We start from the raw sequence: 14,849 nt of genomic DNA on the forward strand, positions 1-14,849 counted from the left end.
CAGTAAGCCTCCAGTCGCGCGTCCCCTTCTCCAGCTCTGGCAGGCCGGCTTAGCTGTCCAATGCACACCCGGGGCTGGGAGGAGGAGCCTGCGTAGAGTGCGTGTGAAGGGAGCTGGGGGAGCGGGTCAGGGCCCAGGGTGTTTGACCCGTTGGTACGTGCGTAAGAAGAAAGGAGAGGAGGAGGAGGTCCAGGGTAGCGGTTGCCGAAATGTTCCGGTGTGGAGGCCTGGCAGCGGGTGGTTTGAAGCAGAAGCTGGCGCCCTTGGTGCAGACAGTGTGCGTCCGAGGCCCGAGGCAGAGGAACCGTCTCCCAGGTGACTGACCCATCCCGGGCAACCCCCACCTTGAAGAAGGGCCGGGGTTCCATAGGCTCCCTATGCCGCTCAGGGCTCCCCCTACCCCACCCCCATCCCTGGGGAAAAAAAAACTAAACACACTCACGATCGATCCTGTGAATTCCGAATTGGCGGGATCCAAACTGTGAGTTTCGCAAGCCGTGCCGACCTGACCTTCAAAGGATCTGAGTCCGGTAGTCGGCTTGAGGCCTCTTCCTGGGAGGGTTTGCTGTTCAGGGATAACAGAAGAGTTGGCTGTCTTGTATTGTCCAGTGCCATCTCCTGGCCAACCCCAGTTCGCCTTTTTAGAGCAATGAGGTCAAGTAGACTTTGTCATTTATTGATTGTGAGACTTGAAGCAGGACACAAGCCCTACGCCTCAGTTCTTCTTTCTGTAAACGAGCGTGTAACCTGCTTACCTTCCAAACCCCAGATGAGATTCACAGATTTGAGTCCCTTGGGAAACAGTGCAATGCAAGTAAGAAGTCTGTCTGCTGTGCACCAGCCACCAGAGTTGGCCCAGAATTAATTTGAGTTGAGTTGGCCTGGTCAGTGTAATTCTTGATGGTCCCTAATGTTTCAAAGAAACAGTTTGCAGAACACATTGTATTTGCTCCCAGCCCATGAACTTGTTTTAGCAAATTTTAGAGCTGGAAGGGATTTCATGGTAAAATTCAACCTGCTCATTTTATAGATAATAAACCGAGGCACAGAGAGGTGAAATTACTTGCTCAAGGTCATATTCCTAATTAATAGGTAGAGAGCAGAGGACAGTTTGCCTGTCTCTAGGTCCCTAATCCTCTTGCCCCAACTCCACACTGTTTGCTAAAGTTTGATCTCAAAAGGTTAAGGATAAATCTGGTTCCCTTTTAAGCCCATTGGGCATCAGATATCCTTGAATTTATCTAAACATGTCTTGAACCTGCCAATTTTCAACCTGCACAACTTCAAGGGGGTAAAGAATTATCCACCAGTACAGGGTGCTTGGTTTTGTTGGGTTTTTTTTCATCAATAATCTTTGAATGGTCACCCAAGGATATTCATATTAGCAGTGTCGATATACAACTGCCTTGAGGCCTTTTCAACGTGGAACTGCTTGCTGGGTGCTTTTTAAAAAGTGGAAAATATTTCCCTTAGATTGTGAGAGCTTTATAAATGTACATTTGAATAGTTTTTCCAGTTGCTATCCCTCAAGAAAATGTTTCCTGATGGGTGTACCTTAGGTATGTCCTAAGGCGTGTTGCTCTTGAAACTTAACACTTCTGCCTTTGCAGAAGTTTGAAAAACGATTAGGTTTGAAAAACTAACATCCTGTCTATGATGTCATCTGTATGGGTTTTGTGCATTGAATTGAGGATGCTGTATGTAAAGTTGGACAGAAATTTAGGTAAGCTGACGATTTTCATCCACACTGGGCTTTCAAACTTTGTGTACTTACTTTGCCTAAAACTCACAACTTTTGCCAGCATTCTGAAGTCTGAACAAACGTTCTCATCAATTAAGTGTGGATTTGCAAAGGTGAATTGATTGAAGAGACGTTTGAGATGGTTGGTGATATTAGAACTACTGAAAAATACTCACTAAAAGTATTCTTTTCCATTGCATGACTTTGTTTTAAGGCAGTCTGCTGTAGAGTATATTCTGACTTCTTGACAGATCCATCCATCTCTTTGTATACAGTTATTTGTCCTTTGGCCAAGCACCAGAGGATAACCTTATTATCTTTAGCAATGGGTGGGGGTGGGGTCACAATTTCAAAAAGAAATGATTCTATCGTTTTAGGAATCAACCTTGTTTTGTGGCTTGATGACTGATTGCTCTTAATCTGAATTCTTTTGCCCATAGTATCCATAGTTTACCATATGTTTTTACATAGATCAGGGAGAGGCATGTTTGTAGATAGGCCATTTCCCCTTCCTGTTTTCCCCTCCCTCCCCACTAGTTCTTTGCCAGGATTATAGCAAACTTTAAACCTACTTTGGAACATCTCATCCATCTGTCACTATTGTAGAGTTCGTTTGTATTATATGTTGCCTTTTGCCTTAAAACGATAATTGCTACTATCTGGTTATTTACTATATTTGGATGCTCTGCCTCTTTCCAGAAATGATTGAAGGTAATTTATAGTAACCATTTTGTGTCGGCATTCAGAATTGAGGAGCATATGGGTTAGGTAGGTAATAGATGTTTCCTGTTCTGTAGTTTTTTATTTCGTTATCAAACATTGTGCTATCGATGTGATCAAACTCGTCACTGACCCCAACCTGAGGGTCAGATGTTTGAACATTTTGCTCTGTTCAGAACCTTTTTCACTGTCTTAAAAAAGAAACAATTCCTTGTGGGCAATGATCCAGACTTCCTGGACACTGCCAAATGACACTTTTTTGAAGCCTAGAAGACAAGCCTTTACCCACTCCTTTTGCTGGGACAGAACTTTCCAGAAGAAAATTTTAGCAAGTCAACCTTTTCTTCTAGACGTTTGCTAATATTTTAAGGGAGTTGCTGTATATTGTAACTTTCATGTTTCCAAAACTTGCCTGGTCGAATAAGTTAAAGTAGAGGGCCAGCCAACCCCAACTGTACCAAATGAGAATCTTTGGAAGAGAGCTGTGGCAATTTATATTTAACAAGGCTGCTGATGTAATTTGAATGATAGGGAAAGTTTGGAAGCTGCTATTCTGAATGAATAATGACTCCCTTCTGTTCCACTGACCTAAAGATTAAAAAGCCAAACTGAGCAACCTTGAATCTCTTGTGATTTGCGTCAAGCCCATTTTTCTGATATTCAGAATAGTTCCAGCCACTCTCCCCTCCTAAACTATGCACTGCCCGAGGACACGAATTGTGTCACATTTAGTTTTGTGTCCTCAGCATTTTGTACAGTCTGGTACATGGTAAATTCTCAGTGACTGAACCCTAGTACTATGAAGGACTTAACTTTGCAGAATGGAGTTAGATTTTTTGTGTGTCATCAAAATCATTTTTCTTCTGGTGCCTTTCTTCGGAGTGTTTCACACAAGAGGCATTTAGCTGCAATGGACAGATCACCTAGGCTTGTCCGATCCTGTGTTTTAGACATGTCAGAAGAATAAGTTTGATGTTCAGAAAACAAGATTCAAGACAATATTAGACCTCCTAACCACTTGAAATTTCTGGGTGCCTCAATTGTATGGATGTATTTGTGGAAAAGGGCTTCTGGGTGTATGGAAAAATAGGAGATTATGAAACCTACAGCAGTGAATTTGTTGATTTAGGTACTATTCTAACGCTAGCCTGTGGTATTCAAAACTTCTTTGCAAAAATTTCTTCAAAATGTTCAGTCCTATCAGAACTGGGATGAATTTCTATTTTTTTATCTTATTCATTAATTCATGAAATATTTATTGAGCAAACTCCTACAGGAATTGAATCCTTGCATGATATAATGAATATAGACTATAATATTGTATTATAGTATCAGACTTGCTAAGAAACTAGATCTTAATTATTCCAACAACTACAAAGAAATGATAATTATATGACATGGTAGAGGTTCTAATTATTGCCAAAATGGCAATCATATTACTATGTATGATCAGTTTAAAAAAAATCATAAGTGTGAGGAAGAAAGCTATACTTTGGTACATGTGGTCTGACTGCAGAAAATCTGAAATAAGTAGATTGGTACAATGAGAAGTCAAGGAATAAGGGGGCTTTCCCACATTAGTAAGACAAGTGAAAAGGCATGTTTCAGTCTTTATATAAGATTTCCTAAAATTCTAAGGCTGTGGTAGGAAAAGTGTGGGAATAATTTTATAGGTAAAAGAAAATTGGAGGGAAATATGAATATCTATAACATATTATCACCTTTTACAAAATTAAAGTCACTAGATATATAAAAAGTTGGTTTGTTAATGACTGTATTGTGTTATATTTCTTTTCAAGCAGTAGAGTAATTGTAAACCCATTTCCTTTTTTAAAAGTCAATTTGCTTTTAAATGTCTTTTTTTTTTGCAAATTGAGGCAAAAACTGCTGAACTTAAAGTTGTTATGGTTTTTAGATTTAGGATCTTCTAGAGGAATAAATGGAAGTGTAAAAACATTTATTTTTGGTTAAAAAAAAACTTGGGATGGAGGTAAGAGACAACTAAATTCATTGTACTGTATCTAACCGTGTGGGACTTTTTCTACCCAGTTTCATTTTCTAAGCCCTGAGATTTGTCAGTTTCTATTTCTGAAGCTTCATCATTTTTATGGACTTCTGAAAATCAAAAGCTTGCCCAGTTTGAGATAAGCTTCTCAACCCTTGCCCATGTTTTTATTTTCATGATTTGTTGTTGTTCCCAAATATAAGCCATTTTATTTCATTCAGTGATGAAAGATTCTAAAACAGGTAAGAAATAAAAACAGTAGAGAAAAAGACATTTCCAGTTCTAAGAACATAGATCCATAGTTTCTTATCTATAATTTAGAAATGAAAATAGGACTAAAAAACTCAAGTTTTTAGAACTCATTTGTCAAGTTTTTGTAACCTGGAGAGGAGTTAACTTAGAATCTTCTGTTTATTCTCTTACTTGTCATCAGTCATAGAAACATTAATGCATGTGACTGGGTTGCTGCCCCTTATTGTGCTGGGTGTTACTTACTATATGGTATATGTATTATATACTTGCCACCTAATAATTCTAAGTTCTGGGATGCCCATGTTCCCAAGGATTTCAGGTAAGAGAATGCAGCTGCGTTTTGGACACATTTATACCCCTCTGAGCCCTGTAATTGTGAAAGCTGGAAAAAAGCTCCCTATTTTGAATTTCTGCAAGTACATATGGACCAGCTACTGGCGCTGTTCTGTTTGTCTTTTAAAGCTTGGTCAGATCAGAACATAGCTACTTGCCTCTAGACCAGTGAATCTCTAAGTGTAGACTGGCAGCATCAGTATCACCTGGGAACTCGTTAGAAATGCTATTTCTTGAGCCCTATCCCAGATCCTCCAGCTCAGAGACTCTGGGGTGGGGGTGGTGTAGGTCTGGCCTTCCATGCTTTAATAAACCCTCTGGGGGACTCTGATGCCCACTCAAGTTTTAGAACCACTGCTGTATATCAGGATTGGCAAACTACAGCCCACAGGCCAAACCCACATGCTTTCCTATGCCCCTTGAGCTAAAATTGGTTTTTACATTTTTAAGATGGCTCAAAAAAATTTTTAATAGACGATTTTTTGATAATTATTTAAAATTCACATTTCAGTGTCCACTAACAAAGTTTTGTTGGGACACAATCACACCCATTTATTTTTATGTTGTGGTTGCTTTGGCACAACATCAGCAGAATTAAGTAGTTACAGCAGAGACTGTGTGGCCTGCAAAGCTGAAAATATTTTCTATCTGGTTCTTTACAGAAAAAATTTGCAAACCCCTGTTCTAGGTCAGTAGTCACCATGAAGACTGTCACAAGCAGGGAAGGTGCTGGGACCTTCTTCCTTCATTTGAAAATACCAGCATCCTCCTGGAGAAAGCCTATGAACTCTGACATTTCCATGTGTGAGCGTTGTTATGATCCTCAGATTCTTAATAGCCATTCCGAGTTTCTACATCAACATAATCTTTGTATTATTTTGGAGGACTAAGAGCCAAGTAGCCAGTGGATATTTTAAATTTTGTCATTCTAAAAAATATAATCCAAAATTCTTCAGTTCTTTGGGGGAGATAAATTTACCTAATTTTTTTTCTGGTTTTCTTCTGAGATTTAGCATTTCAGTCTTCCAGGACACATTACCTTTCACACAAGGCTAAAGTCTATTCTGGTTAGATTGTGTCGCTGGGGTCTATTTGTGCAAGGTTTAAGCCAGCCATTTAAATTACTCCTTAAATGATTGTTAGAGTGTCCCAGGTAGCCTGTAGTTAACTTGTTACATCTGTCTATTCAGTCATCTCTCCATGTTTGCTTCATTTATGGTGAAGATGTGAAGAGAGAAGTATTTGATGAACTGCCCGTGTTTTTCATTACCTATTCTGGAAGCGATAAATTCCTCCCTGGACAGCATTCAATTATACTTGTAAAACTCCAACAACTTTAGAGTGTACATTCTGATATCTGTTGTATTTGTGTGTACAGTTTTAAGTTTTTTTTCCCCTTGGTCATTTAACAGTGAATATGACACAGCCCAATGTGCATTTAAGTCTTTACTTGTGCGATACATTGACGTTTAGTCATAAACATGTATTAACTATTTTATTTTTGTATGTGTGTGTGTCTTAATAAATTGTGTTCCTTAGGCAACTTGTTCCAGCGATGGCATGTTCCTCTAGAACTCCAGATGACAAGACAAATGGCTAGCTCTGGTCCATCAGGGGGCAAAATCGATAATTCTGTATTAGTCCTTATTGTGGGCTTATCAACAATAGGAGCTGGTGCATATGTAAGTAGAAAAGCAGCTTGTGTAAAGAAGCTGCCAAACAGCTCCCATTAATAGACTCAGTACTACTCTGCTTTAAGACTTTTACAACTAATTCTCCTTTCTCTTTTTGGAAGAATTTCCAAAGAGCCTTCTTTAGAGTGCCTACTGTCTAATAGTCTGTGAGAACCAATTTGGGAATGACTGAAATTTCATCTCTCGTTGATCTTTGCTCTTTGCACTTGTCTTTTTTACTCTTTACTTGAAAGCTTCTGCGTTTCGTTAGATTTGACTAATCTATGGAACTGTACGTTTTCTCTTGGATATAATGCACTAACCTATGAATAAGGTCAAAATTCATTGCAGCTCCTTAGCACAATATTTGATTTTGACCCATTTGCCAAATATTGTATTTTTCCTTGGCTTGGGATAATAACAATTTAAAAACAATAACTTTCAGTTCAGCATTCCTGAAAGGAAAACTTATCCAGGAACCTCATCCAAAGACTAAATTATAGAATTAAGTCTAGTATCTCCAGGTTTAGGATGGAGTTTGTGTGAAGTAAGAAATGTGCTTTAAACTGTTATATAGTACTACCACAATAATATCCCCTTAAATGAACTCTGATCAGCTTAACTGGTGACAGAGGAATTATTCTGTGGGCATTTTTTTTAACTTGGCAGAGTTTACTGTGACTAAGCAGATCAGTCTAAAGCTGGATCATGTAAGGTTGAGTGAACCAACTTAGATAACACCTAGTAACGCCCTTGATTGAAATAAGCTGTTTATTTTACTTATTGAGAGCAAATGGTTGGACAAGATTACAATTTTAGTTGTTTCTACATTGGTAAGAGGGTGAACTTATCTTTGTTACTCAATCGCTGCGTTAAAAAAAGGAGGGGACATGAAAATTATTTGAAGTCACTTAGATGATCATTCTCTGACCTAACTCCAAATGCACAAGGAAAGTAGATAGCTCTTGCCAGCTGTGAGTTGAATCAGAGTAAGAACTAGGTGAGCTCTGTCTGGTGACAGACTTTGAGGAAATATACATTTTCCTCCAATCCTGGAACAGCATTTGTTTTTCTTTTTAGCACAGGGTAACCAAAAACACTTCCCTGCCTTTATATTGAATGTTTCTTCATTAATACTTAGTGCTTTTTCTATTTCCCTTTGTTTCTTTCTTGGCCTTATCTTTACCTACAGTTGTGCAGTGTCATCATCTAGGACCCCCTTCTAGATCACTAGCGTCTACAGGTGCTTCTGGGAAAGATGGCAGCAGCCTAGTATACTTCTTAATTGTAGGAGCAACAGTCACTGGGGCAGGAGTTTATTATGTAAGATACTTACACTCAAATATATTTTGGGGGTAGGGTGGGTGAAACCATGGCACTAATGAAAACTTGATCCATTAGAACATGATGAAACATTCATGGCATGTGCTTTCTAGGTATTTATTAAAGGGACATTGTCAGTAACTAGGGAGTCCTCAAATCTCATTCTTCAAACTGTTAAAGTCTTACTGGAAATATCTAAAGCCATACATTTAATGATTGCTATAAATCCTTGTCATCAACCCTGTCTTTGAAACTTTTGCCAATTTCATAATTCTTTTTTTATGATGCTAAATTATATTGTGCTTTAGTGCTGCATACCTAACAAGATAGTCTCAAAGAGTAAACATTGAGTAAGCAAGTAAAGGTGACTTGAACACCATCCATTTTGAATCATTTTAGGTAAAATATAATTTCTGTGTTTTGTGGGAAACAGCAAATTAACCCTACTTTTGTTGTGAAAGGGCATTTTATTGAATGCTTCTGAGGAGGTCCAAAAAGCCATAGAAACTGCAGTGTTCTCCACACTCACCCCCAGCCTCTTATTTCAACTAAATTCATTTGGCAGTGTCCCTTTTGTAATCTGTATGTAATTTGGTCAAACTAGTGGCTGAAGTGGTATAAGCTAATGCATTTATGTCAACTGCTTTCTTAAATGCCTCTCCTTCATTATTTAGATACTACCCTCTAAACCTTAACTTTTCCATTTCATAGCTCTCTCAACTTTTCCCATCAGTTCCACCCCATTCATTCAGAAACAGATTTAAAGTGTTCGTATCTGATATGTTTGTAACATTTGAAACCCATTAAACCTCTGGTTCATGTTGCTGTACCAGAGTTGGATGGCCTCCACAGAGCTGGCCAGGCGAATCTCTTAATGCCAGGCCACAGAAAAGGGCCACTCGTACTGTTGCTTCCTCTTGTCTTAGAAATGTCTGTGAAGCACAAGTTCCTCTCAAGCCATTCAGTTAAATGCCTCATTGCCCTCCGGGTTTATCCAACACTGGTAATAAAGCTGCTGTATTATGGTGGTTTTAGGTTAAATGATAAGCTTTTGTCTACCTACAACTTATCAAACTATTGTGTTTTGTTTTAGATTACATTTTAAATCATTTAAAACATGATCTGAGGTGACTTAGATTTGTCAGTGAGCAGAGAAGCCTGGTGAGCTACATACAGTCCATGGGGTTGCAAAGAGGCAGACACTGCTGAGTGTGCACGTGCACACACACACACACACACACACACACACACAGAGCCAAAGTGGCCTTTAGAATATTTGATGAGATTTAGTATTTGAGCCATTGTTCAACTGATAGGACCACATTGCCTCACTCAGAAAATGAACTGTTACCTTTCATATTCCTTTAAGTGGAATAGATGCCATTATATTCATCTGTTTAGAACAGTTGTCTGCTAACGTATTTCAGAATTTTGTAGTTTTTTTAAACCTGACGTGTATTCATGTCACTGACTGGAAATCTGCAAACTGGGGAGACAGAGACACTTGGGGGAAAAGTTAATTTTTATTTAGTAGGTCTGTAACTTATTTTTATATCAGAACATTTACTTAAAAGCTAAATATATAAATATATGACAAACCTCTTTCTTGTTCTTTCCCCAGTAAACCTGAAGGTATTTCTTGGTCTCCTCTTCCCTGATGTGTGAAGCCAGTAGGAGGTGTGAGAGGGCCTAGGCTATTATTGGATATCTGTCTCAGTGTGAACATGACCCCAGTTTATTTCTCTGTTCACTCACAGTGATCAGCTTAAGCCATCTTTTTAGGTAGAAATCCCTTTCTTAAAATAAATATTTTTTCAAGGAATGAGTAAATGCTGGACTTGTATATAATATCTTCTTTTTAATATCCAAGATTAAAAAAAAAAACTCTTCCTAAAATTAGTGTTACTTGAATTCAGTTTATGAATTTAGTGGTAAATTCAAGGAATAACCATTATCTTTTAACATACAGCACTTAATTTTCTAATCCATTCATGTTATATATTAGATGTTTCCAGGCTGATAAATGTCAAGTGCAAATCTGAGTTCAGGTTCCTTAATGCAGTTCATTGCCTAGTGGATTGCTCTGTAAGAGGCTCATATTATTCTTAAAACATGTTTTTATGCTACTTCCTCTGATTATCCTTACTTTTTCCTCCAATTAATTAATAATGTGGGGTTTCAGCTGACATATGGTCAGTTAAATTTCTGTCTTGTTGACCCTATGGGTTACAAAAAGAACAAAAGTGTTATAATGAAAACAAGTTGTTCTTCCCTACTGCTTTTAAAAAGATCTTCCATAAATTCTGATGCTGAATTTAAAAAAGAAAACTAGTCAATTCTAATGCTGTGTTAAAAAACCTAGCCCTTCAGTTTGAAAGGATAGAGAAGATAGTATATTTTAAATACAGTAGTTGTTTAAGTGAGATGTTTGCCCATTAAGTATCTGAGTGTCATTAAAGAATAGGCCTTTGAGGAAAAGATGAGTTACTCTATGAGACTAGGCTTACTGGTGGTCATGCTTCAGGATGTTATCTAAGTTCTGTGATACTTATATAACTTGGGACATCTTCCAAGAGAACTTATGGCCCAGATTCCTACCCAGGACCCTATAGGTTGGTTTCACAGCTAGTATCCAGCAGAGTCTAAAACCTCCTTTATAAAGTTTAGCTCTTCCTAGCACTTTATTTTTTCAGTATAAAGTACTTTTCTTTTTTCTTCAGCTGTACCTTCAGAATTAAACATGAGGAAAATTCTTCACATAGAGCCTAAGGAAATCTGAAACTGGAACATTTTCATCTGCTTACCTGTATTCTTTCCACACCAAGTGTGTACACACTAAATATTTTTTTTATTTCTTAAGAAAATATTTTTGCCTTAGTGATTCTAACACAGAAGAACTAACTTCATATAGACAAAAGCTTCTCATTTAATTGAAAGATAATGAATGTTACTTATGATGTGTGCTAGCTAGCTGTATGATGAAATAAATTTTCTCCGTGTTTGGGTCTACAGGCCTACAAGACAATAAAAGATGACAAAAAAAGATACAATGAAAGAATTTCAGGGTTAGGGCTGACACCAGAAGAGAAACAGAAAAGAGCCACATCATCTGGTGAGTATGATTTGAGACTCAATATATAAAGGGAAAATTATAGACAATTTGCTGTGTTTTGCAGGTATCTTGTTGACATGATGATACTGTGAGATTGTAAACTTCCAGAAACTATGGTATTACAAGTGTTTGACTGTAATTTAGGTTTGAGAATAAACTTAGTGATTAGTGATTGGTTGTTTTTCTTTATATTAAACTCTTAAAAGGCAAGCTTTAAATTAAAAAATGCAAGCTTGGCAAAGATACTTATTGGAAAAGAGATGAAAGCCTTTTTTTCCCCCAATGAGGATATTCTTTTGGTCTGTTTTGTTCCCCTTGTGAGTCTTTGGAGTTCAGAGTTGTTCAAGATGTGTTTGTTTGCCTAAAGCATGTAGCGCTAGCCATTTCCATCCCACACTTCTGGCTTGATTTCTCAGGAATGTTTTAATCCTTTAATAAACCCCACAATTCCAGGTAGGCCATTTCCACTGCTTTCCTCCATAACACCTCCTTATTCTTGAACATTGTTTAGTAATCCCCAATTGATCTGCTCAGTTTTCCCCCATTATTACTAACAAAAGGTGAAACTGAACTTGATATTTTCCTGTTGGCCATTAAGAAATTAAATGGGCAGGGCAGAAGCCTTCAAATATATACTTTCTAGTATATTTGAGAAATAGCTAAACATTGAAGCTAGGTTCTAGCTCTGAGAGGCTTAGTGAGTCAATGACCTTGGCCACATCATTCACCTCTTTTTTTGAATATTCTTCACTTATCACAGGGATGCTTCCTGTTGCTGTCATTTCAGAAGATGTGACGTTTGTTAAGATTAATGTAGTTGCAGTGTTTTGCTAGCTTTTTATATAAAGGATTGAGTCAAGTTCAAGGTGATTTTTTTTTAATAGTGGCGAGGAGTCATCTGAGACTTAAAAAATATTCTCCTTGTCTGATCTTTTGCTTATAGCTCTGGAAGGAGAGCCAGAACCCCAAGTTAGGATACCAAGTCACGTTCCATTCCTGCTCATCGGTGGAGGCACTGCTGCTTTTGCTGCAGCCAGATCCATCCGGGCTCGGGATCCTGGAGCCAGGGTAAGGCACACACTGTCTTGCTTGACATGGAAGGTGTGGTCCACAAGCACTTAGCCAACATGAGCACTTTGACACATGCCTCTTAAACAACTTGGCTGTGATAAGTATCATTATTTTGTGTCCAAAGGTACTGATTGTATCTGAAGATCCTGAGCTGCCTTACATGAGACCTCCTCTTTCAAAAGAACTGTGGTTTTCAGATGACCCGAATGTCACAAAGACACTACGATTCAAACAATGGAATGGAAAAGAGCGAAGGTCTGTTCACTTATGTAAAATGGACCCAACCAGCAACTTCAGCTGCTTGTACTGTCTCTTCAGCACAGAGAGTAAGACAGGATTTAGCAGGAACTGCACACAGCACATAAGACAGGTGACTTGGCAACACTCCGGAGTCCACTGTAGTACACACTTAGAGCGAGTATATAGCTTAGAGCGAACACCAGGCTGTAGTGGCAAGAGTCCTGGATTCTGTTAACCAGTGCTACCAATAGCTGAAGTTATGTTGGCCTCTGAAGTACTCATGCCCCTGTTCCCAGGACCTTGTGTTAGACTTCGAAGAGCAGCTCAGCCTGTGTTGTCAAGTCTTCACACTTGCCTAGGCATGTCCCATAAAAGCAGAACAAAAGACACTGTTCTATGGCACTTTCTTTGATGCCCCAGGAGACATTCAGAATTGCAGGGATACAGTGGGAATGCTAAGGAAGAAACTTTTTATTAAAATCTTTGCATGAGAGACTTAGGAACAGGTCAAGCAGCCCTTTCCTTTAAAAGGCTCCTTGGATCTCCTGAGTCCAGTACTATGTTCTTGAGTATCAGTTTTTTCCCTCGTTAATGGATCCCTTTGACACTGGACTAAATTTTATAGATCTACCTGCCTCCCTCACTCATATCATGTCTGTTATCAAGCAGGATGCATACTTCCAATTATGTGTGTATGCTTAATCACATAGTTGTGTCCAACTCTTTGCAACCCCTTGGACTACAGTCTCCTCTGTCCATGGGATTCTCCAGGCAAGAATACTGGAGTGGGTTGCCATTTACTCCTCTAGGGGATCTTCTTGACCCAGGGATTGAACCCACATTTCTTGCATCTCCTGCATTGGCAGGTGGATTCTTTACCACTGAGCCACGTGGGAAACCCTCCAATTAGGTTGTTGTGCTCAGTCACATCTGACTCTGTGCGATCCCACAAACTGTAGCACCCCCCCTCAGCTCCTCTGTCCATGGTATTCTCCAGGTTGCCCGTCCCTTAATTAATCCCTCATAGACGGTATCTGCTGTTTGGGGTGAGATCATCTCAGAAGCTATACCAAGCTGTCCAGTGATCAGTGCCATCCTGGACAGCTTGTGTGGGTGGATGTGAGTACCAGCTCCTCAGCCACTCCTCTAGTGACTTTGAAAGGAACCTAAATGCAGAGCACGATTTCTCAACCTCGGCACTATTGACATTGAGGGTTGGATAATTTTTTGCTTTAGGGGCCTGGTCTACATACTGTTTATGTTTCACAGCATCCCTGGCTTCTACCCCCTAGATACCAGAACCATCCCTCCTGCAAAGCTGTTGGAGCCAAGAATGTATCCAGATTGTTCCCATGATCCAGATTTAATGCCCTTGGGCACCTACTTGAGAAAATATTCCTGAAAGCTTTCCGTGGTGGAACCAGTTTTTTCTGAACCTCTGGGGGAAGTTGATAGCGATTCCATGTACTTACAACTTTTTCTCTCTTTTCTCTATACAGCATATATTTCCAGCCACCTTCTTTTTATGTCTCTGCTCAGGACCTGCCTCATGTTGAAAATGGTGGTGTGGCCGTCCTCACTGGGAAGAAGGTGAGCTAGTAGGCTGCTTTCTTAGTCAAGCTCCACCTATGTGCCCACAGGGGCAGCAAGGATGGTGACTTGCATTCCCACCACCTCTTCCATCTGTCTGTCACTGTAGTTCATCAAAGAAAGAGCAAGTCATTTTAAGGTTTAATATTGCCAGTGTGTACTAATTAGTGTGTCTCCCTGGGGAAAGCACTGTCTCTAGCCTAGAGTAGCAGGCTAGCTAAACCTTCCCAGGGAAGTCAGGTCACTGGGGATCATGACTCTGAGGCTGTTCCTTCTCCTGATTGGCTCCTCTTCCTTTCCTCCTCCTTTCTGTTTTTCCACACTAACATTTCTTTGGGATTATTGATGACAGGAGATTGACAAATGTATATTATTCAGGATAGTAAAAATAAATCAGGCATGACATCAGCATGGAAAATATTGTTGGACTTTACAAAGGTGAGTGCCTGAATACGGGGGTGGGCAGTGACGGGAGGGCATTTAGGGTTCAGGGAGGGTTTTGTTTGCTTGCATTTTGTTTTGTGTTTGTTAATAGGAGGGAGGTCTAGAGTGTGTCTCTAAACTACTGGCAATGTTCCAGTAGAGAGGGAAGGGCTATCAGGAGGAGCAAGGCCCAGAAGAGATGGGATCCAGAACTTGAGTGGAGGCACTGACCTTTGATAAGGACAGTTTCATTTCTCCTATATGGGGATGTTAGGCAGAGAAGATGGATATGGGTTGGTGGATAAGCTGGTAAGAAGACTGTATTAAGTATCCCCTATGTGTAGCACACAGGCCCTGCCTTCTAGG

The 14,849-nt window shown here is 39.4% G+C and overlaps 1 protein-coding gene across 2 annotated transcripts in view; it reads left to right on the plus strand.

Moving 5' to 3' along the window:
- The window catches only part of AIFM1 (apoptosis inducing factor mitochondria associated 1), a 28,311-nt gene continuing 13,462 nt past the window's right edge, over positions 1-14,849 (plus strand). The window contains exons 1-6 of one of the 2 annotated variants that reach the window (XM_040265169.1): positions 1-315; positions 6,591-6,733; positions 11,060-11,159; positions 12,103-12,227; positions 12,355-12,485; positions 13,970-14,060. In XM_040265169.1, coding sequence (XP_040121103.1) covers positions 210-315; positions 6,591-6,733; positions 11,060-11,159; positions 12,103-12,227; positions 12,355-12,485; positions 13,970-14,060 — 696 coding nt within the window. In that variant the 5' untranslated portion in view covers positions 1-209. Of the gene's footprint in view, positions 316-6,590; positions 6,734-7,916; positions 8,048-11,059; positions 11,160-12,102; positions 12,228-12,354; positions 12,486-13,969; positions 14,061-14,849 lie in introns of both variants that reach the window. The other variant, XM_040265170.1, reaches the window with a different exon arrangement.

This window comes from Oryx dammah, unplaced genomic scaffold (genome assembly GCF_014754425.2).
Source record: "Oryx dammah isolate SB20612 unplaced genomic scaffold, SCBI_Odam_1.1 HiC_scaffold_23, whole genome shotgun sequence".
Taxonomy (NCBI): domain Eukaryota; kingdom Metazoa; phylum Chordata; class Mammalia; order Artiodactyla; family Bovidae; genus Oryx; species Oryx dammah.